This window comes from Diuraphis noxia, unplaced genomic scaffold, assembly GCF_037042655.1.
Source record: "Diuraphis noxia isolate RWA-SAM2 unplaced genomic scaffold, SU_Dnox_SAM2 contig0002, whole genome shotgun sequence".
Lineage (NCBI taxonomy): Eukaryota > Metazoa > Arthropoda > Insecta > Hemiptera > Aphididae > Diuraphis > Diuraphis noxia.
This window is the reverse complement of record NW_028301712.1, coordinates 18491004-18512698: the sequence shown is the minus strand read 5'-3', so window position 1 is coordinate 18512698 and position 21695 is coordinate 18491004. Positions and strand designations below refer to the sequence as shown.

General features: G+C 28.1%; 2 protein-coding genes across 7 annotated transcripts in view; both read right to left on the bottom strand.

Annotated features, from left to right (window-relative positions):
- The window catches only part of conu (Rho GTPase-activating protein conundrum), a 67144-nt gene extending 63668 nt beyond the window's left edge, over positions 1-3476 (bottom strand). The window contains exon 1 of the mRNA XM_089220393.1: positions 3182-3476. The gene's annotated coding sequence lies outside the window, so the exon portion shown is untranslated. The remainder of the gene's footprint in view (positions 1-3181) is intronic.
- Positions 3477-16471: 12995 nt separating this feature from the next.
- On the bottom strand, positions 16472-19969 carry LOC107173285 (trimeric intracellular cation channel type 1B.1). 6 transcript variants are annotated; one of them, XM_015523756.2, is made up of 8 exons: positions 19817-19969; positions 19076-19211; positions 18843-18999; positions 18661-18756; positions 18506-18594; positions 18341-18428; positions 18149-18269; positions 16472-16850 (listed from the first exon to the last, which is right to left on the bottom strand). In XM_015523756.2, the coding sequence occupies exons 1-8, from the start codon at positions 19823-19825 to the stop codon at positions 16698-16700; spliced, it is 849 nt and encodes a 282-aa protein (XP_015379242.1). In that variant the 5' UTR covers positions 19826-19969; the 3' UTR covers positions 16472-16697. The 6 variants fall into 6 exon arrangements, with proteins under 6 accessions (XP_015379242.1, XP_015379247.1, XP_015379244.1 ...); XM_015523761.2 differs by lacking the exon at positions 19817-19969 and adding an exon at positions 19603-19806; XM_015523758.2 differs by lacking the exon at positions 19817-19969 and adding an exon at positions 19285-19593.
- Positions 19970-21695: the final 1726 nt, after the last annotated feature.

The following is a 21695-nucleotide window of genomic DNA, read 5'->3' as shown; positions in this document are numbered from 1 at the left end:
TATTCAAGGCAATTACAATCATCAAACCGTTATTTCTCGATTTTAAATCGTAATGATTTTCACACTCAGAATTCTGCATTTAAAAGAATTTCGAAAGTGATTGATGATTGTCAAAAATTAAGTAAATATGTATACCATAATTATAAAATTCTAATCTAAATTAAATAGCTATTTATTATATATATTTAAACGATTAAAGGAAAATAAGAAGATAATTACTCAACTATAAATTCTAACAAATCTGTCCTAAACAATTTAACTATTAATTGGTTAAGTAGTTTTTGTCAAATTTTAGAATTATAATAGCCAATAATATGTAACATTCATGAAAACTCAGAAAACTGTTGCTGAAAATCGAATTGAAAAATATAATTTCTATTTCCGACCGGTTTCTATAATATGATACATATTTCGCAGAAGAAAAAATTATAATTTCATATACCTATCTAATTGAATAATACGTATTCAATGTAGATACTTTTTTATGTATAGCACTTTTTAATAATAATAAATACAATTATGGTAAAAGTACTACAATAACAGGTCATTAATGATTTTACAAATCCTTGACCCAGTTGAATGTGTAAGAAATATATATGTATGCGTTGCGGATCAAACTCATCATCTCTTAACTCTATTGACTAGTTCTGGTTAATTAATCGTATAGAATTCCTCCGTGTTACCACTTAATAGATAAGATACTCGAATAGGAAAAAAAGAGAGAGAATGAAATTACGGGCGATAGTCGGATAGTGTTAAGGAGGGGTCGAGATTTTAGCAGTTTGCATATGTATAACTTTAAGGTCAACCAACAGGTTACAAGGTGAATTCCACTCTTATACGCATAACATATATATAATATATATATATGCATAATATACATGTACAATTGTACATACATACTATTTTAGTACCCACATAATGATTATAATAATAATAACAACATTGGTTAGATTTCAGACCGGCAAAATATAGAACCGTTTCTACTGAATAAAATCGAATGACTAAATCAGAATGCACAAATGCAGACGTTCAAGTCTCTCGTCACCCACATATCGTTCTATAGACAAATTATCAGTTACCTAATTAAAGTCAAGTGAAACAAACACCCATGGGCCATGACAATGCTTAAATCCTAAGGTTTTATATAGTACACTACAAAAAACAATCGTATTAAAAATCTCAATAACCTTACACAGTTCAATATACATTAAAAAAAAAGCATTTAATATAACAATATAGTCAAGTATAAAATAAATGTACGATTTTCTCTCAAATTTGTAATTGTATGAAATGTATTTCAATAATAATTAGTCCATACTTTAGCTCCAAATTCATGCGTAATTAAGTTCTAAGAAGGCAGTAAATATTAGGAGGTACCTAACATGAAATAAATGCTTGCAGTAGTAATGTTGTTTTATACAATTTTACGCTACGCACGTACTCAGTGGGTGTAAAAAGTCTCAAATATTAAATCAAGACAATCATCACCTGTTAACCTACTCTACTATATATTATATTGTATACTAAAAAAACTCAAATAAAAAAATAACTCGCAGTGGGCGCTTAACATGTATATTATATAAGTATACAACCACATTTACAAAGAGACACTATTCATTTTGATTCAAATGTACAATATTGTTATACTTATTGGATTTGAAAAAAAACAAGTTTAAAATAAAAAAAATTATTCATTCTGACATTTTATAAATAGTACAGACAGTACAGCACCATTTTAATATTACAACTATAATTTCATGCACATTTTATTAGGTTTTTGGAAAAAAAATGTAATTTATGTTTAAACAGCACATACATTCAATTAGGTTTATCATATAAAATATTTTTTTGTTTAATATAAAAGAATATTTAAAATCTATGCTTCAATGTAATCAGAAAATTAGGCAGCATTATGTACATATACCTAATATAATAACAATAATGTAACGTGTGAGAAGGGAGGCCATCCAGTGATAGAGCCCAACGTTGAATCAACTACTACATAAGTACAAAATATTTAACTAACTAGCATCACCTTTAATATAAAGTCTCTTGAATACTTTTTTAGAGGTTTTAATTGATGTAAATTACATATACATTCCATCTCAAATTAATAAATTCTTAACTATGAAAATATATAAATACATGGTTTATGTAAACATTAAGTTTCTAGTTATGTTCAAAGGAAGAACTATTATAATCTTCTAAACCATAAACCTATACCTGGTTAAATATACCAGCTATAACATGTTTGACTAAAAGTGATAATGAAGACGAGTGTGAGGTGGAACAAATATAATTTATTAGGATACAAAACGTTATTATTTAAACTTAACTTAACTTTTTAGCGTACATATACTCACTGCTCGTATGGCTACATTCAAGTAAAGCTAATTTTTACAAAAACTGTTAGATCAATCAAAATTATTACTGATTAAATAGGTATATGCCAGTAATACTAATATCCGATTATCTATCAGAAAAAAATCTTCTTTTAATAAAATACCATAATAATTTTTGTATTCAATAATTAAATGATAAACGTGAATGAATCATATACACGATTATTAAAAGTGTATAATGTAAACGATTGTCAACATTCATATAAGTATTATAAGTTCAATGTAAGCATATCGAATTACGTTCAATAGCTGAGCGGCAATTTCAAGGGTAATTATTATTTGTAAACTATTCCTTAACGGGGACAGTGAGCTAATTAAAATGTATTTGTTTAAACGTTCCGATAAATGTATTCAGATTTCAGACGTTGAATAATTTGAATGTTAGTGAAACGTATGACGAATATGTGCTGTTGCAGGTGCCTTTTAAAAGGATACGCCATAGTGGTGAACACGGTCTTGAAATAAATTACTGATTTGTGCTGTACGATGTTCAAATCCATTTGCAACACATTAATATTAGGTAGGTATAGAATATAGATTAAGACTATTAGGCCTCAGAAAAGCTTATTTATAGCCTATAGGCATGTATCGTGATATAGGCACATAGCAACGTTTTAAAAGTAGGTAACAATAATATGGTCTAACCCAAATTATGGCCGTAATTGAAAAATGTATTGTTTTGGGCGATTTCGCCATATGTATGATTCGTATTTAAATAAATGTCGCTGATTTGAGTAAGTTTAAGTCCTACGTATATATTATGTGCATGTACTCACTCTTCATACGGTGCGGGACGTAGCGAACCCGCTGGTCTTTAGACCGATCGCTTTTTACGCATTTGAAGTCAAACACGGGAAGGAAAAAATCCAGTCTCAGAGCTTCCGGATGGATTAAATTTAAAACAAAACAGACGTAAACTTGTGAACTACAAAAACGCTCACGGGCGGACAAACGCAATCCGAAAAACGAACTCTGGACGGACGGAACGCACGCGCGAGCGTCGACGACACAATCAAGACGCGGACGACGGACTGCTCGGTACGGAATGCGGCCACCGACTAAGCGGCAAGCGCGTAACGTGATGTGGTGTGTGGCATGGCATGTGTACCGCCGCCGCGCCGTCGCCACCGCCACCGCCGCCACCTCCGCCGTCAATGTTCAACAGGTTAAGATATATTCAGGTTAAGATGGGCACAGCCCACGGGAGTTCGGGCGACGGGTCGGGACGAAATCCACGAGGAAAAAAAACCAAATCATCATGTACACGTATATACAATCTATAGATATGTATGATACTACGATTTAGGAAGGTATAATATTATTATTTATTATTATGAATGTGCCTGTTTATACCTGCTGCAGAACGGCTATACATAATAATACAATATATCAAGTAATAAAGGATCCTTATTTATCCTATAAATACGCCGCTGCAAGTGAAAAACGAGTTTGGGGGAAAAAATACGAAACGAAAGAGAGAAAACTGTAAGATACAATAGAAAAACAGCCCTATACCATGCGACGATAATAACAAAATAGTGTGTATATACGAGCGAGGGTTGTTTTCGTTGAATTGCAGCAACTATCGCGCGTACATACAGGGTGATATTTAAGACATGCTGATCGACCTCGTTTTCCCTTTATTAGTACATTCACACAAATCATGATTTTTAAAATTTAATAATATGCCTTAAGAGTTAAGACTATATATTCAAATTTCTGAATTTGTTTTAAAACTTGCAGAAGAGTGTCCTGTGGTGATACTAACTTCTAATTTTCAAATGAAAACCTCTTTTTACTACAAATTGTTTAGTAGATGATTTTATTGAAAATTATGATGTATCTTAATCAAAATTATAATGAGGAGTTTCCGAGTTATTAAAACGATTACAAAAAGGATAATAATACCTACTTAAAAATGGTTTTATAAAAATATAAACTATAACATTTTGTAGTATTTATTTTGTTATAGGAACTTGGATCTTTTTACAAATTATTTATTTTTATAAGTCAATAGAAGTACCTAACTAATTATTAACTTTTTCAAATCATTTGAGCCCCTAAATCTACGCGTTTCCATAGATATATTATCCTTAGTACACTAAGTTATATATAACTCAAAAACTACTCACTTGAATTGTGATTTAGGTAGATACAAAAAATTCACAAAAAAATAACTGCTTCATAATTAAAAATTAAAAATCGGTCCCTATTTAAAAAAACAGAAGTTTTTATTGTTGAAAGATCATCTTTAAGTAGTACGAAAAATTTCAAGGGTTCCAAAATATTCTCTTCGGGTGCACCTATATAAAAATTCAAAAAAAAAAATCAGAATTTGTATGTATACATAATTTAAGCATGAAATATCAAATAGGGTGACTGGGTGAGCTTGTTTAAAAATCACCCTATATAATATAATATGTCTATACAGCAATAACAGCCAGCTGTGTTCGTGCAGGGCCTGCATATATATATATATATATATATATATATATATATATATATATATATGTATAATATATATTAATATATATTAATATAATTGTATATACCTATTGCTGTGTACGATACACTTATATAACTAGTTATATTTCCAACTGAGGGGAAGAGGGTAGGGTAGTAATAATTGCTATACCCATCAAACGGGCATAATATAATATGTCAGACTATTATGGGCTATCTACCTACTGCATATTAAGTATATTTTTTATAATTTAGGTATCCATCATTATTACCTATTATATGCGATATAATTTATTATAATTTACGTAGAACAATAGTTTGTGACAGGGTGGTAGACTACGATGCATTTGGCCAATTTCCCAGAACATTAAAAAATAAGGAAAATTCAATATTTAAAAACCTCGGCTTGTTAAAAAGATATCCTGATGAAATACAAACGCGGGAGTAATATTCTAACGATTATTTTATTTCACTTTAAGGATTGTTCAGAGTTAAACTCATAATGAGACTTTTTTTCGTCCCGTCATTATTTTTTGTGGTTTTCCACCACACATTTACACCTGTCAACAGCTACGAGTCTAAATAATATTATGTTTTATATAATTAAACAGTAAAAATGAGTGTAGAAAGTGAGTGATTCTGTTCGGTCACTTCAGTTAGGTTAGGTTAGGTTACATGACGATTAACTTATTTTTATATTTTATATTACAACCAATATATTTCAAATTGGTAACTACTATCGGTTATTAGTTATTACTTGCTAGTCTAAAGCTAAGAAATTCAATTTCTATGGTACGATATTTAAAGCTATTAAAATACAACAATAACCAAAACGGAAAATTTTATCTCGAATGCTTCACGTTAGTTTTGTAGACTTGAGATTTAATTAAAATAATCAGCCTGTAGATATAGTGTATTATAAATACAGAGTAACTTTTTAAGCATTTTGATATTTAATTGATTTAATACTTGATAAGTATACTGTGGTGATACAAACTTCTATTTTCAAATGTAAACCCCTTTTTTACTACGAATTATTTAGTGGGTAATTTTATTGAAAAGTTTGATATATTAAAATCAAAATTCTAATGACGAGTTTCTGATTCATTAAAATGTCTATGAAAAAGGAAATACTTAAAAATGGTTTTATAAAAATATAAACTATATTATGAAATATTAGATGTAGTATTATACTTGGAACTTTTTACAAATTATTCATATTGATAGATAAATATTAATAACTATTACTAATTTCTAATTTTTCCAAATCGTCTAAAAGCCCATTTATCTACTCAATCAACATTATCATAAATATATTATCCTTTGTACACTAATTGTATAACATAAAAACTACTTTAGTTTGAATAATTATGATTTAGATGCATCAAAATAGTTTCCTATTTAAAAAAACAGAAGTTTATTTCGCCACAAGTTCATCCTAAAGGGATAAAAAAAATTTCAAAGATTCGAAAATATTGTTTTAGTGAAAAACGTGAAAAAACGTTTCAAACATTTGTCGGTTTAGTTCCCTAATTTGTAAAAGCCGTTTAGTACCACAATAATATTGGGACACGACTGTTTCCAATTATCCATTTCATTACAATATGTGATCACCGATTTCATCAATATCATTTATGGAAGATAAAATTGTAAAATTGGGGTTATGAAGTATCGTATGATGCGTATTTTTCTTCATTTTTATCACAAAGTTACGAACTTTACGACTTAGGCCGATTACATGCATAATTTAAGCATAAAAATGATGGGATGAACGTGCTTAAAAAATCACCCTGTATATAGGTAATATAGTCTAATAATTTATAATATTTATTATTTACATATTATGCATGCGTATAGGTATACACGATGATTTAAGTATATCTTGTCATGGTTCGTGATTCCACTCACTTGAATAAAAATAATAGCTATAGGTACAATAATATACATATAATATTACACCATCGTAATCTTGAAAACGCGGCAAGACTTGCATAGTTGCATATACTGACGTCGAGACCATGTTCTCAGTTTCATTTTGTTTGATATGAATATGACTATATACAGTGTAATTTTTTTTTTTTATTGTATCTGCCAATTAGATACGTTACGTACCATACCTCTGAAAAGTCGTAATTTGGGAATCACAAATAAAGAGAATAATAAAATGTCAAATGATTTTATAAAATGATTAATATTATAGATATAATACCATTAATACTTACACACGACTAAACATAGATACATAATAAATAACATAAATCATAATGAATGTGTATATTGTTCTTAAAAGGAGCTACAAACGTTTTTCTTTTTATATTTATCAGTCATTGTTCGTGGCTATATAATGAAAAACGTTATCATCAAGAACAAAAAAAAAGTTAAAGTATTAATAGCTATATAAGTATAACTCAGTATAAGTTCTGATATACTATAATAATAATAATAAACAGATTATTATAATATTATTGTTGTAAATAGTATTTAATTTCAATAAATGGCGATTGGACAATAATAATTGATTTGATAAATTAACTTGAATAATTAATAAATAAATACAATTTCCCCGCTCTAAATGAATAATAATATCAGATAACATTTTAGATTCTGAACGAAGTGATGAATGTATTGATTTTACAATGATGTGTGTTTTTTTTTTTGTTTTTGTGTCACAGCATATAACTAGTCGAAATAATGCTTCGATTTCAAACTTTGGGGGTGGTTTCCGATGTAAAAATGAAGATCCTTGGTGCATTATAGAGGTCAAAAGTAAACATTTTCCAACAGTTTTTTTTAAAAAATCGAGAAAAACAAAAAAAAAAATGACAGAAAAACGGGAATTTTTACGCCAAACCAATTTTCGACCAAATCGATTTTTTTATTTGGTTGTACTTCAAAAACTAATCACTGTAAATACTTGAAATTTTTACCAAATGTTTATGTTAGTGTTATCTATATACAGTTTAATTTTCACAAATTTTTAACTTTTTTTGAGTTATTTATAGGCCGGCCACTGAAATTTTAAACTTTTTTAAGAATTTTTTTGAAGTGCTGGTAAAAAAATGTTGAACGACAAAAAAAACTTGAAAATTTAATACAAGGTTCCTTATGAGTTGTTCTTATTGTAGCTAAAAAAAATTAAAAAGCGTTAGTCACAATTTTTTTTAATAATAAGCATTTATAGTTCAAATTTTTACGAAATCTGTCGAAAACGCGAAAATTTGAAAGTAATTTGAAAGTTGAAAAATCATAAAAAATTTTGTGTTTATAACTAAGGATTAAAAATACAACACTAAGTTTTCTATTAGTTTTCCTTCGAGTAGCTATAGATAAAACTCGAAACATCATAATAGGAAAAATTTTAAGTGCATTTGAATTTTAAATTTTTACAAAATAGCGTAACGATAACGATTTATCCTCAAACGATTTTAAATATTTGTTATTATTCAAAAAGTATAAGTCGTAGATACTTTAAAATTTTACCAGTTATTTAGATTGGCATTTTATTTACATGATTTAATTTTCAAAATATTTTGACTTTTTTTGAGATATTTATAGACAACTGAAATTTTCAATTTTTCTGAAAATTTTTTTTGAAGTGTCGATAAAATTTTTTTGGCCCTATCAAAATACTTGAAAATTTTATACAAAGTTTCTCATAAGTTATTCTTAGAGTGATTAAAAAATTATAAGAATTCATAGGCACAATTTTTTTAATTAGCATTTGAAGTTCAAATATTGACTTAATACGTAAAAATTACGGCTAGGTTCAAATTATCTTAAATAGAAATTCATAAATGTTTTTCTTTTTAATTCTAAGATTTGAAAATTTAATACAAGGTTATTAACATATTTTTACAATAGCAGTTGCAAAATAAAACAAAATTCAAAGTCACGATTTTTTTTTTAAACGCATTCGAATTTTAATTTTGACAACATACGTAAAAATCTCGAAAATTCGTAAATTATTTTATTCTAGAAATTCATAAAAAATTTTCCTTTTATATCTAAGATTTGAAAATTTAATACAAAGCTCCTAAAATATTTATACAATAGCAGTTGAAAAATAGAAGAAATGCACAGTCACATTTTATTTACAAGCATTTAAATTTAAATTTTGACAACATACGTAAAAATCACGAAAATTCGCAAATTATTTTAAGCTAGAAATTCATAAAAAATTTTCTTTTTAAATCTAAGATTTGAAAATTTTTAATTATCTATAATATACCCTAGACAGATAATCCATCTCCGTTCAGAATCGTTTTTCGTATACAATGATACCTATCATTGCATTCAAATTTAACCTACCCTAGTCAGAGGTCCACCCCACCCCCTAATGTACAGCAGAGCGATACCCACTTACCCGCTTTTTTTTTTTACAATAACTAGTTTATTTGGTACATCAGATTCTTCAGAAAAGTTTGAACATATAATAAAATACTTATTATCATTCAACATATTATAATAATATACAATTATGGATACTTTTTTCAAATCTACAAGTAATATTAAACAGTAAAGTTATGTTTTGGCAAAGTAAAATATAATATAAGCTCAATCTAACCCTTTAAACTTGAAGCTTTTTTTCTATGTTGATAAATATTTAGTGTATTTACTAATCTATTATGTTTTATGTTAAAATTTTCTACCGATTATCAGAAATTATCCGACTAATTAGGTTTTTGTTTTCTTTTGTTGCAAAAATCAACTATTTACGAATATACAACAAATTATGATTTATATCACAGATGGTCAGATTATGGTGTAACATTTAATATGCTAAGTTAATTTTATCATTATCGATTAAAATTAAATAAATTATACGGCTAAACATAATAATGCATTTTGCTGTTGATCTCATCCCCTTCAACTAGCACATAGGTACTATAATATGATTGAGTCACAGTCGTTAAGTTATTAGTTTATTTCATATTAAATAATTTATAGTCGATGCATTGAAATCAGATAAACCAACGGAACGAGCTACCTCAAGGTTCAAATAGACCAACATTTCATATTTTATAATTTATTCTAATAGTATGTCGACAGTCTTCGAAAAGCTTCTTCTCTGTCGTTTAAGATCAGTTTTAAAATAAACTAGAATGACACCTCAAAAGTTATTTACAGAGCGCTAAAAGAAAAAAGTTTTTCAGTTGTGTATTTCTATAGTCCAATTTCTAGAAACCAACATTCTATGACGTTTTCTGCACAATATAAGAGTCACTCATAAAACTACGAGAACAACTTACTACACACTTCTGGTGCAGTGCATCACAGTTTCTTATCTGAACGACGATTTTGAGTTATAAATATATCGGCCGGATAAAAAGAAGAAATTATCACTTATACGGTCCACCAAACCACAGCATATTATACAAAATATGGACTAATATTGGTTAAAAATCAAGATAATTAATAGTATGGTAAGTCGGTGCTCGTAAAATTGTAAATTTGTTATACTAATAATGTGCCTAATCATATTATATTATACATGCATAGTGCGTAGAACCGTGAATATCCTACAGCGTTGCTAGATCACATAATAGCCCGACAAAAAGATTCAGCTAAATCCCTGGTTGGTCGTATAGGTATTAAAGCACTGTCATTATACCGCCTGAATTATTGTAAGAATAATACCATTTCCGCTGGGGCGTTGGAAAAGAATCCAACAATCAAAGACAAAGTGCGTAGGTACCTACCCAAATTGTACTGCATGGCCAATGTAGAGACACTACAATAATCGGAATTTGCAAACAAACGCTATATAATACCTATATAGTCCTGTGTTGTAACTTGTAGATATCGTATGTTACCAAAACGATTTGGATTAATGGTTAATAATATATTGTATAGACTAGGTATGTCTATAGAAGTATAATAAGAATGTCTTACCTCGGTGTTTCATCAACATTTTTTTTAATCTGGTTAACTGCGGATTTTGGAAAATGATCAGGTTCTTATACAGGTTTTAGGTAGGCTGCAGATATAATAAAATAAATATAAGGGAGCCACTGCACACAGTTTTTAGCATCTAAAGTTAAGATTAATTTAGTCAAGGCAATTAGGTAGTTCATTATTATTATTATGAGTAAGTATGCTATACTGTTATTATTTACAAACTAATTTTTTCCATAATTACATTTACATATAATAATAATAAATGCTAACATATATAATATGATGATGGCGCGGTTTGACACCAAGACAAAACTTCTTTCGGCGTTGTTCTCTAGTTCAATGTTTTAATCACGCCTCTGGCCTCTCGTTATTAGAAAATAATATATGTATTATTGTGACATACGATTTTGCACAGTATACCTTTTTTTTTATCTATACGCGATTCTGCAAATTTTTGTCATATTTTTTTTTTTACTTGTGAATGTAATATATTATATGCGATGCATTAAAGTTGTTGCAGCGTTGCCAGTTGTTAATAGTGAGTATTTATAAATATATATATGCACACAATAATATGATAATAAGTTTTAAAAATGTATTGTATTTTGTATTAAAAATTACAACAAACTAGATAAAATAATATTGAACTATGTTTATAATAGTTTAATAAATAATTAATGATATACCTAGTCTTGCCATAAGTTATATCTCTTATAGTCCTCATAGAAAAGTGTATATTTATTTTATTTTATAAAAATAAAAAATTTGATATCATTTATTCTTTATTAACTTGGCATCTAAATAAAAAAAAAACTAAATACTATTCGAAATTTCCACCGTTTGAATTTATACACTTCTTCAGATCTAATACTTAACAGAATCGAGATAGCTGATTTTACCAATTATTTAAATCCTATCTTAATGATTTGATATTTCGTTGAGGATTAGAGCAAGTCTTCTCCTCTAAAACACTCTATAGTCTGAAGTCCCGTCCAAAGGATTGAGGTCTGGACTTCCTGAGGGAAAATCATGAGCTGCGACAAATCCTTTTAATATGATATTTTTTTTATTTAAAAACCGGAAACGGGTGGGAACTGTTTATGACAATACTGCCACTCGTTGCCGAATCATTTATTCACCAACATAGTAAGTTATATAAATATGGAAGCCTCTAACCATTCTGCATTCAGAAAAGCTTTGTAGGTAATTTGATCTTCAACCAGCATTGTGTCGTTTTTGTGTTATGCACAGGAGCTAGATCTTGCTAAAACTTATTGAAAATTATATTCAAAAACAAAGTCATTAGTGGTATCGTAAAATATTTTTGGAACAACTGATAAGGACAGAACTCATGACCATGACTAAAAGTAATATAGTATATTTAGGTAAATGTATTATTTATATATACAATTATGATTTATGATAATTAATTTCAATATTGTGTATCCCTTAAGAGGTCGATGTATTCGCATATCATGTCACCACGTGTTATTAACGTATAATATGCCAAAATGGCAAAATTTACGTCCAGCAGTTTCAATTGTTTACTACAACTAGCCTAAACATTACAGTGAATTGACTTATTATCAAACCTAAATGTTGGAACATTATCTATGTTCTCTCGCTGAATTTATTTGTACGATATTTACATTTTTTAAATATTAATGTACCTAGCTATTATTCATTCTCATAATTTTCACTTAAAAATTAAAACATTATCCAACGAGAGAACTCGGATATTCTTACTTTTAGGTTTAATAATAGGTCAGTTCACTTTATAATATAAAACTGAAACTACTTGACGTACTTCTAGGTATGTCATTCGTTAGTAAGACAAAAACAACATTTATGCGAGCGCGAGTCCTCTTAATAGTTGTATATCAATGACTAATTCGAGACCAGCATTAATAATAGTAGATGAATTTTTATGTGTAAAAAAAATAATAACATAACAATTATTTGTTTTAAAATTAATAATTATTTTGGTGTTCTTTAAAACTATTCAACAATACTTTTACATTCGAATAAAATAAATAAGGATATTGTATAACTAAAGTGATTATGTGAACATTATCGACTACGGTCTATGGTAGAGGCAATCAATTTTATGACACGCTCTGTCAATCGTTAGAAAACTATTCAACCAAGATAATTATAATTATAAATTTAAAGGACGTTAAAACGCATTAAGTTCATACCTTAAACGGTAAAGGAAAACAGCAAGACAATACTTCTGGTTCAGATCGATAATCATTACGATTTTACAGTATAGATACTAGATAGTTAGATTTACTTTAAATACTGTTAGCTAATCGGTAAAAAATAATTAGCTTTGACGTTATAAATGAATAACTTTTAGAGCTAAACTTACAAATAATGATGCAGAAAAAACTACATAAATTTATAGTTCAATTACCTTAATGCATCTCGCTACCTTCCGACTTCCAACTTTGAGATTAGACCATTGGAGACATTATACTTTTTGTTAGAAAAATTTCTTGCTATAGGTTAGATAGATAATGTGAAGCCTGTGTAATATGGAAACGGCTTGGACCGGATATTTTTTTCCAGGTTATTACCACTTAAAAAAAAATTTAGAAAAATGATTAAATATATTTTATACTTAGGTACCTACTTGTTATGTACATATTTAGTACCCATTACATCATAAAAATTACAAGTAATAAAAGAAAAAAAATTATTAAATACATATGTATTTTATTATATACTCGAAAATTGTTATATTTATTCACATTTTTCCAAAATTCTTCCAATGTTTTTTGTTTTGTTAAATTACTAAATTACCTGCCATTTTCTTTTCTACTAAATTTTTCAAAGTGAAAATTGATTCCGAAAATTCTTTTTCATTATTTTAATGCAATGCGAACATTTCTTATAGGTAGTTTTATTTCATAAAGATCATTTTTATATATTTTGCTGAGCAATATTATCGGGTCGTTATCAGAACTGGATTGTTCAACGCCCTTTAAAACACAATTTATTTTATTACTACGTTTATTATCATTAGCATTAGTACCTACATATTATAAATACTTATCGATGTTAACATGTTCTTCACTATCTACTTTTTTTATTTATCGTTAAAATTTGGTTTACTGTTAAATTATCTTTTTCACCTGACTCGATTAGTTTAATACTTTCATTTATGGTAAAAATATTTATTTTTGGACGTCATATTTAATATACGTCTATACGCAGTCCGCGACATAACACTACTACAACATTTACCGTTAAAATAAATTTATTGCGACGAAGTTATCTGTATCGACATAGATTATATTATTATTTATTGACTGATAATTTTAAAATACACCATGTACAATTTCCATGATATACAGTAGCATGACAAAATATCGTTTCCATTTGCACGTGAAACAGTTTCCATCTTACTTTAGGTAACGATGTATTTAAAAATACATTAGGTTCGCTGGGACCCTAACATATTCCCATAAAAGTCAGTTTTCCACTCAATTCAGGTTCCATATTACACAGGTTTTACTGTATTATATAAAGTAATAAATTGAAGTTAATAAACGGTTTTTTGAAATATTATTTTGTTTGTTATTGCGTATAAGTCTATTTATTGATTTAATTTAATGAAATAAAAAAAAAAAAAATACTTAGGTACCTTAGATATCGAAAATAAAAACACATGGAGGAATACTATGTAACTTTTTACAGGTTATGCTTGTGCAAAAATTACAATGCGGTATTATTATGAAAAAAAAAAACGGAAGTGTTACAACTAACATTTACTAAATCAACGAACTTACTATGTATAATATTATTGTTGGGTGTAAATTTATAGTTTATAGATCCTATACTTAAAATGAAGCTATATATATGTGTGTGTGTGTTTGTATTCTATTGTTATTAATGTTATTATCACTATTGTTAATGATTTAGATTTATTTCTTTTATCATATACTTATTGGTTTATAAATCACCGTAACTAAGATATTTTCCATCGGTAAAGTTAAAAGAAAATTATTACCACACTTACAGTTTTCTCCGGATCCTCGTCTGTACGATCTAATTCCCAATCAAATCGTTTTCGCATTAAAAAGAAAATCGGTTTTCTTATTTTGTTACAATTTAAAAACTAATAACTGAATAAATTTAATAGGTACTAGTGTACTACCTTTTAGTTGTTAATTATTAAATTAGTTTATTAATTAATAATTAATGTTACATAGATTTCACCATTTACTTTACAAGTATTATATCTTAATATATTATTATACATAAAAGCGCGACAATTCACAATTGCCTAATTCGAACTCTTTTAAAAACTGTCCACCACCTTAAATATGAACAGTACCTAAATAAATAAACATCAGTATAGGTATACCACACGACATTAATTAACTATTTTGAATTCTAGCCAATATAAAGTTATATGATGATCTGTTTGCAAAAAAATAAATTATGCGGTAATATTAGTTTTGCTTATAAAAACTAAAAATCAATTTTTCACTGCACCCGACGACATAATATTAAAATGTCATCTAATTTCGTATAATATTCAATTAAGATTTAAGTGACACAAGTAAAATCACCAGTTGTACATTATACCAAAGCTTTACAGATCACTTTTATTTTAATATTTAAATAGTATTTAATGAAACACAGTGAAATAATATGTGCTTGACAGACCACAGTTGCAGACCGTAATGTGTGTTCCGTGATAAGACATGAGAATCTTCTTCAGTCGCATGTGACAGTTATGTGGCCTATACCGAGGTGACCAGAGAAAACTTTTACATGCTTAAAAAAGGCGATTATGCCGGGCCTGGCACAGTTACGTCATGTGGTTATTTTAGATATCTATCCCTAACTCTTATATTATTTTTTTTTTAGATTGGATTACATCATTTTAGAAGATCTGACTACAAAGATTTAGCATTGTATTTTAATTTGAAGAATATTTTTATTTTTTGTGTTTTGTTGTTGTGTGCTCCTTTAAGAGGAAGTATCAACTGCAAGTGTGATGTTATGTATTACTTGCCTCCAATCCTCTACTCTTCTTCTTATAATCTTAAAAATAACAAATTAAATTTGTTTTCAGTAGAATTATTGTTGTATTAACAAACTAAGGTAAGCAAGATTTTCTACATTTGACATTCGTACAATATTTATCCTTATCTACCTATGAAAAAATTACTAAAAATTCAATTATTGTAATGAGCTATTAACTGACTTATAAATGCAGATGATGTTCTACTTTTAAGCTCAGTCAAGGGTTAATTTACTGTAAAGTAAAATAAACATGTAATAGGGCATACAAGTATAACAGCTAAAATTATAGATTTTTAATATAATATAGGTATTATAGATTTTATATCTGCAGAAAAATTATTTACAATTACAGCAATACAATTCAACATTGAAAGTGAAAAAATTTTATGGCATTATGTATGTTACTTATACTAGTTATTCATATCCATAACTATATCTGAAGTATAAGTTCAATGTCACAACAAACATACATAAAGTAATAAATAACCAGTCATGTAATTCATCTCAAGATTTGACAAAAAATAATCTTTTTATGAATTGAATATATACTCTACTAAAAAGATTACTACAATAATTTAAATGATGTAATAGATACCCAAAATAGTTAAATAGTTTTTTTACATAAATTATTGTGAGATAATAAAATAATTTTTTGCTGTAGAAAGTCCTGTTAGTTTTAACAATTTATTAATATTACATTAAATTTAGTTATAAATATTAAATACAACAAAAATAATACATTTAAAAAAAAAACCTGATTTTATAATTAATAGTCAATTGGGGAACATTATGATTTGTTTTTGTGCATGAAAAATGCATTGACTAGATATAAAATAATTCATCACATAGTGAATTTCATAATTTAAAACATAAACCAAATTTCACTTGTGGTTAGTCTTTCTTTTTTGTATCAACTTTGTCGTCTTTGGTATTTTTGAATGCTTTTGTGGTATAATCAAAGATACCTCCAAAGAATATTGCGCATATCAAGTTTTCAAATGGTAGCATTGGCTCATGTATACCCAAAATCATTGAAGAAAATACCTTGAAAATAATAAGATACATTATTTAAAATTAATAAATTATTTTATATACATATTAATTAATTGTATATACCATAAACATCTACTTAATTATTTTTGAAATTATTAAGTCTGATTAAGGTTTTACACATTTTATTTTATTTTTGATGAGCAAAGGCATTAAAAATGATGGTATAGGTAGTATTGACACACCTACCTACCTTTACAATGAACATTTTTCATTTTTTATGATTTAATCTAAGCTTATATATTTATTATATTATTACATAGTAAATAATACACTTATTTAGGATGCTTTATACATTAAAGCTTATAAAATATGATGACAAAAATGGTAAATTACTATGTCATTAGTTTAAATTTATAATTATTTTCTATTCTTAATCTTTTCATTGAGTAATGCCTTTGTATATTTAATTTGGTCCTCAAGAGTTAAACCTATAAAAACTTAATATTTTGTATAAAATAAAATAGAATAGAATAGTATTCTAGAATTTCTTTTTATCTGCTAAACAAAAAAAAATTATGTTTTTTTAAAATATTTTCATTAATAGTTTGCTGTTTGAAATTTAAATAAAAAACACAAACATAATTAGTGGATATTGGTGAATAAAATACCAAACAAACTGGTTACTAGGATATAAAGTAAATAATTATTACTATTGTTATTATAGTCATTCAAATTCTAAATAAGAAGTGGATAGTAAAATAACTTAAAAATACAATAGTATTTAACTTTTATACTCTATACTTTAACATGAAATGATAAAATTAAATAATAGTTTGTTTAACTTGTGCAAAAATACTTTGAGAATAATTCTTTAAATTAATATCCGACTAAATATATGTAAATATTTGAAAAAAAAATATCAATCCAAATTTTTAAATATAAATGTAGATAACAGTTTTTGAAATAAATAACTAAACAAATAGCAATTTAATATTTAAATAGATTTACTTAGTTGATGTGTCAGCTTTTATAGAAATTAAAAAAACTGAAATCTATAGTTGTTATTTGGGTGCATAACAAGGATTGTTACACAAGGACAAATATAACATCTAGCGTATTTAAATGTATACTATTTAAATTGGTGCAAATTACAGCAAAGACAAATTTTGATTATCTAGATAATATTTCAAGACTTAATGTCAAGTTAATAGCAAAATATGTGGATTGTGTCCAAGTGAAACATGGCGTCATTTGTAAGGGATGATTTTAGATTTTCTCACTTTTAACTGTTTTATTCAATTAAATTTGAGCATTACAATAAATTAATATTTATAATATATTTTACAAACCTTGAAGTATATGAAGAAACCGATGACAAAAACATAAACAAAAGCATGTGGAGCTGATATTAAATCACTTTTAATATCAAGTACAAACACCACGGATGCTATAATGCATGCTTTAGTAGTACTGCAAAAAATAAAATAAAAATAATAATATTATAATGCAGTTTAAAAATCACACTAATCTGTTTTACATACAAACTGGGTTGTAATGTCTCAATAGATGTGGGTGTCCACACTCCTCTTAAAAGTCTTTCAATAATTTTTGTAAATGAAGCACCATTTCCTGGAATTAATGAACGGTAAGTAAAATAATACTGTTAAATAAAATTGTAAGATGAGCACATGCATGAGTTTTAATACCTTTAAGGGTTCCGATTAAAACCATTATGACATAGGCGTTGGGATATAATTTAGCTGCATGCAATACTCCATCATGTACTTTTTTACAACTGAAAATGACCGATTTTTTACAAGAATACAAAGACATTAACATAAATACTGAGGTAAACACATACCGATATATTTCTTTCATGACGGAAAACACTAATTTCACAGGAAGAAACTTTGCAATACTATATCCAATATCAAAAGGTGTGTAAAAAACTAGATACCTGTGGAAAATCAGTACAGTTAAAAAATCAAATAGGGAGTTTATGCCGATCAATTCAAACAGTTATTATTATATTTTAGTAATTACCAAACGGCTGTTGCAATCAAAAGCTGTTGAGAATTTTTGAGCGGTGCTAGAGGGGGTTCGCCAAGTAGAGCAGCGCTCAACATGCCTCCAGCAAAGACGACCAACATTGTAGACAGCCAACAGGAAATGGGGTGCTTGCGTGAAAAAGCCAGTGCTCCTATGGAATGTGACACGTACACATACAGAGGTAAGTAAGGATTTTCGACAATTTAAAGCACTCATAACACTGTTACCTGGACCGAGGTCGTCACGGACATGGAGCGCACATAGGACGCTATGCGCAACATCAAAGTACGGGTACATCTTCCATTTGGTCACTTGGCTGGCAAACTCCAAAAACGATTCTGCATCCATGTTCACGGTTCCGTCCTATATCACCACATATAATATTAAATTAATAAATAGTATGAGCTGAATCAATCGATCTATATTATAGTACTACAGCAGCAGTCGTGGTGATCTCCAGACTCCAACGGCGTACCTACCAATAGTCGTGCCGGATTCTGTGCGGTGCACCGTCAGCGTTTACCCGGCGAATTATCTCTCGTTAAACGGGCAGACCTGCCAGCGAATCGCGAGATAATTATAGCACAATGCCCCGGCGAGTAGTGCCGACGATGTATTAATAAAACGCGCGACAAACGACGACGGCTGCGATGCGCGCAGTGGACGACACTCGACAGTGTCGCGATGACGTTCAGGCGATGTGCGATTTATATAGAAGAAAACAAATAAATATGAAGAAAAAAAAAACACTCACGAAATCTTCTTCAGCAGTAGGCCACGCCGGCGATAAATATTAAATTATTTTAAATAATAATTACAATTAATATTCAATAATGAATAGCGACACAGTGTACGCCAACGCCTCCGCCGCCAATATTGTCAAATAATACAATTGCTAACAGTGCTTAGTGCTCATCACAACTAATGACAACTTAATAAGTATACTATCATAATATGACAAAATAGACCTTTTTCATGGGATTTTTCTCTCATTTCTGTTATAGATAAAAAATGTGCAGTGTGTACTGTTGAGACGTTTGAATAGTTAAGTGTTGTATCTTGGCTGCTTTTTTAAATTAACACACTACGCTATTACCACAGACTATTCTGTGTTATTACAATTTAATACTACTATATAAGATAGTAGATACTATATTATCTCCACAGCACGCGCGTGGTTGGCTGTTATCACCAAACGGCTACCGCCAACAGATAACAATAAATTACAAGACTCGTACAACCTGACAATACAATACATGCAAAATGCCATACACTCTTAAGACTTACATTGGTGTAAGCGCAAAATGCTATTTGCTAAGTTTATTTTTTATTTATTAGAGCCTCAACAACTAAAGTTATTGGCATATTGTACAATCTAAACATTAAATTAGGTGCTAAATAACATTATGAATATTAAGTACAATGCAGATTATTTATAAAGGTGTAAGGTGTAACGTTAAAATATACAAGTACAACATAGCTTACATAGGTAGTGAGAAAAAAAAATACAAATATGTCAGATAAGGTTGTACAATTTGGTTATTTTAAGAAACTTTATGATTTTGATAGTGCTTTCGTGATCGGGTCCAAGTGCTTCATATAGATGCTCAAGTATACTTAAGGCTGTTCTGGTGTCTGCGTAGTTTCGACAGTATAGGAGGATATTATGTTTAAGTGTTTAACATTTAGAGCTTCCCCACAAGTTGTACATGGGTCTGGGTCTTCTCGTTGCTACGTTTAAATGATAGCGTTAAAACGGTTTGAAATTAAATTTCGGTTTTTTAAATTCTTTAACTACGTGGTGTGAGCTTTTTAACTTTTAAAACCGTTTTAACGCCATCATATAAACGTTTTATATGTATATCACTTTTGGTAAAAAAATGTGGTGGTAGGTAATAAAAAAATAGGCACCAACTAAGAAAAAAAATAGTATTATTTCCTCTTTATGAATTACAACTTTTACAATTTTTGTTATTGTTTATTATTATTTGTAGATTCATTCTACCTTTAAGCCCGTTAGGCTTTAACAATTTATTAATTTTATTAGACTTAGGTAAGTATAAATGTGTTAGGTATACGTATACTAAGTGATGGTGATCCATAACAGTAATTTGATAACAACATTTCTAAATAACTTTACTTTTTTAACGATACCATCCATTTTATATTTCATATTCCAAAGTAAATTGTTATTCAGAATATTTTAATCTATAAATAGATCAATGTTCAAACAATTCGTTCATTACTTCATCATACAATTTATATCTAGGACCACTATAATAGATAATAAATAATTAAAAACACATTTATTATACAATTATGAATGATGAAATCACTTTTTATTACATATTATTATAAGTATTAAATTTCTTTTAATAATATAAATAATGCAATAATAAAAAAATATTTAAAGTATTTTATTTTATGAAAATTGTTTCTTTCTTACTTTTGCTTTAGCAAACGTATCAATTAAATCCTCGAAGTTTTTTTACGCTTTTCATAGCCACTAGGTACTTTTTTAGACATGATCACAATATTTACTTTTGATCGACGGGTGATGACTGACGACTAACAACAGAATAGCTTTATTAATGACAAAATAATATCGAAAAACTATGACTGTTTTAGCCGGGTTGTACTATGTATTAGAATAACGCCGATAATGGATGATGAATCGATTGTAATCAACAGACTTCTATACGGTTTCTTAGACTTATTCAGTTCTTAATATTTAATGCATAATCTTGTTATTTATGTTCCAGAATAATAATTATATTTATATTATATATATATCTACAATTCTACAATACCAATATTGCAGACGCCGCGTAGATAGGGGCAAACGTT

Excerpts from the sequence above, each read along its gene's own strand:
- LOC107173285 (XM_015523756.2), bottom strand. Across the intron at positions 18,270-18,340 it reads GAGACATTACAACCCAGTTT|TACTACTAAAGCATGCATTA; the intron begins GTATGTAAAACA and ends TATTTTTTGCAG. Across the intron at positions 16,851-18,148 it reads GTTTCTTCATATACTTCAAG|GTATTTTCTTCAATGATTTT; the intron begins GTTTGTAAAATA and ends ATTATTTTCAAG.